The sequence below is a fragment of the Hydra vulgaris genome, chromosome 03, assembly GCF_038396675.1.
Source record: "Hydra vulgaris chromosome 03, alternate assembly HydraT2T_AEP".
NCBI lineage: Eukaryota > Metazoa > Cnidaria > Hydrozoa > Anthoathecata > Hydridae > Hydra > Hydra vulgaris.
The window spans coordinates 62,592,501-62,595,000 of NC_088922.1; the positions used below are offsets into that span (position 1 = coordinate 62,592,501).

A 2,500-nucleotide genomic window follows, 5' to 3' on the forward strand; every position below is an offset into this window, starting at 1 on the left:
TGTGGTGTATGGTCCAAACCCGTGTGGTGTATAGTACAAACCCTTGGATTGCGTGTTTTTTAAATTTATTATGTCAATTCATAACCACTACATTGTGTAGGTTGTCAAAGTATATAGTTTTTAATTATTGTTTAACATTTACATTTATTTATAGTATATTTATACATTATACATTTACGCTTACTATTTTTTAATGTAATAAGTAGTAAAATATGCAACTTACTTTATTTAGGGTGATTTTACTAGAACAGGTGAAAGGAAAATTGCTGGCATGATGAAAGATGGTTATAACTCTGCTAATAGGTTTGTTCTCTTCTCTTAAATACAACACCTATTTTGACATTGCTTTTTCCAATTTATCTTTGAAGTCGGTTTTGTTGTTTATAATATTTCTTGTTTATAACATCAGTATATATACATACATGTAAATATATATACATATATATTTACATGTATGTAAATATATATGTATGTATATATATATATATATATATATATATATATATATATATATATATATATATATATATATATATATACATATATATATATATACATATATATATATATATATATATATATATATATATATATATATATATATATACATATATATATATATATATATACATATATATATATATATATATATACATATATATATATATATATATATATATATATATATATATATATATATATATATATATATCTATATATATATATATATATATATCTATATATATATATATATATATATATATATATATATATATATATATATATATAGACATATATATATACATATATATATTCATATACATATATACATATATATAAACTAATTTAAAACATCAGATAATACGAATTCTCTCAATACTAAATAATTTATTTGAAATTTTCGCTGGATTATAGGCATCGGCATCATCAGCATATAATATAATATAATTACAAAAATTGTGACCGTTAAATAGCAGCAAAAATTTTTAAACTTTGACATCACCTTTATAATGGCTTCTTTTACGTAAGTATAAAAAAAATGAAGTCCAAAAATTCATTTTGATATATTTTCGATTGTCCAAATTCATACCACCGTACATTGGAAAACATTGATGTTTTTGTATCTCCAAGGCTTCACGGACTTTTCTTTCAAATTTTTTATCCTCAACTTAAAGTGTTTCTGCCCTATCCCATTCAATATCCTTATCGCAATTTACTTTATGCAAAGCTAATGCAGACTGGTTTAACTTGCCTTCAGTCAAAAAATTTTGGTGTTGTTGAACCCTTGTTCTTATTTGAAGTTTGGATTCACCGACATACACTTTGGAACATTTGTACTTAATTAAATAGGTTCCAGGTTGGCTGTTGCGTGGTAATTTTGATTTATTTCTAGACGTTAATAGCGTTTTTAGGTTAGCATTTGACTTAAAAACAGTTCTGTAACCAGCTTTTCTGAATATTCTTCTAAGTCTGGGAGATATTATTGGTATCCTTGGTAAAGAAATTGTAGGAAGGTTATTAGAGTTTGATAGAGTTTCATTTTTATTTGCTAAACGTTTTTTTCGAACGTGATACGAAATATCTTTAAGCTTTTTTTCATTGTACCCATTTTCATTAAACACTTGAATTAAAAAATTTATCTCATCTTTTAAATGGTTTTCGCTGCATATTGAGTATGCTCTGTGCATATATCTGTTGAATATTGCCTTTAATATTTTGGGATCATGATTAGAATGAGGTTTGATTTGGATATTGGTTGCATCTTTCCTGTAAACCTTGAACTCATATTTTCCATGTGTATTATTAATAACAGTTATATTCAAAAAGTTAAGTATCTTATTTTTGTTTTCAACTTTAATAGTATATTTTAAAGAAGGATGTTGTCTATTAAGGATTGTTTGGAACTGTTCCGCTTGCTTTAAGTTAGAAAATCTAGCGTGGCTATCATCTACATATCTATAAAAGGATTTAATATCAATTGAAGGAATCATTGTCATTGCCATTTGTATTGCCTTTTCCTTGTGGTATTGTAAAAAAGATTCGGCCAAAACAACCATAAAAGACAATCCAATTGGGCCTGAATTCTCCAACTCATGAATCTCACCATTCCACAAGAAATAACAACAAAACAAACAAAGTTCAATTAGTTGTTTTGTTTCAGTTAAAGTAAGCTTAGTTGAGTTTTGTAAGAAACGCTTTTATTTTTTTTTTTGTTTTTGTTATTTCACCTCCCCAAGGCCCAGAAGGCCACTACAGATGAGGAGGCTACTTAATTGTGGTTATAACCCTCTCTCAACTCTATAACTCCGAAACACCAACCTTGACAAACAAGGCCGCAGGGCGGCTTTGTTTGTCAATTTAATTGATCCAATTTTCAATTTAATTGATCCAATTTCAATTTAATTGATCAATTTAATTGATCCAATTGTCAATTTAATTGATCCAAAAATACTAAAGTTGCTTCTTTTAATTTCTTTACCATGGATACCAATAATATCTC

The 2,500-nt window shown here is 25.9% G+C and overlaps 1 protein-coding gene across 1 annotated transcript in view; it reads left to right on the forward strand.

The window, feature by feature from the left end:
• The window catches only part of LOC101239667 (phosphatidylinositide phosphatase SAC2), a 65,118-nt gene that overhangs the window by 45,692 nt on the left and 16,926 nt on the right, over positions 1-2,500 (forward strand). Inside the window, exon 18 of the mRNA XM_065793943.1 lies at positions 233-303. Coding sequence (XP_065650015.1) covers positions 233-303 — 71 coding nt within the window. The remainder of the gene's footprint in view (positions 1-232; positions 304-2,500) is intronic.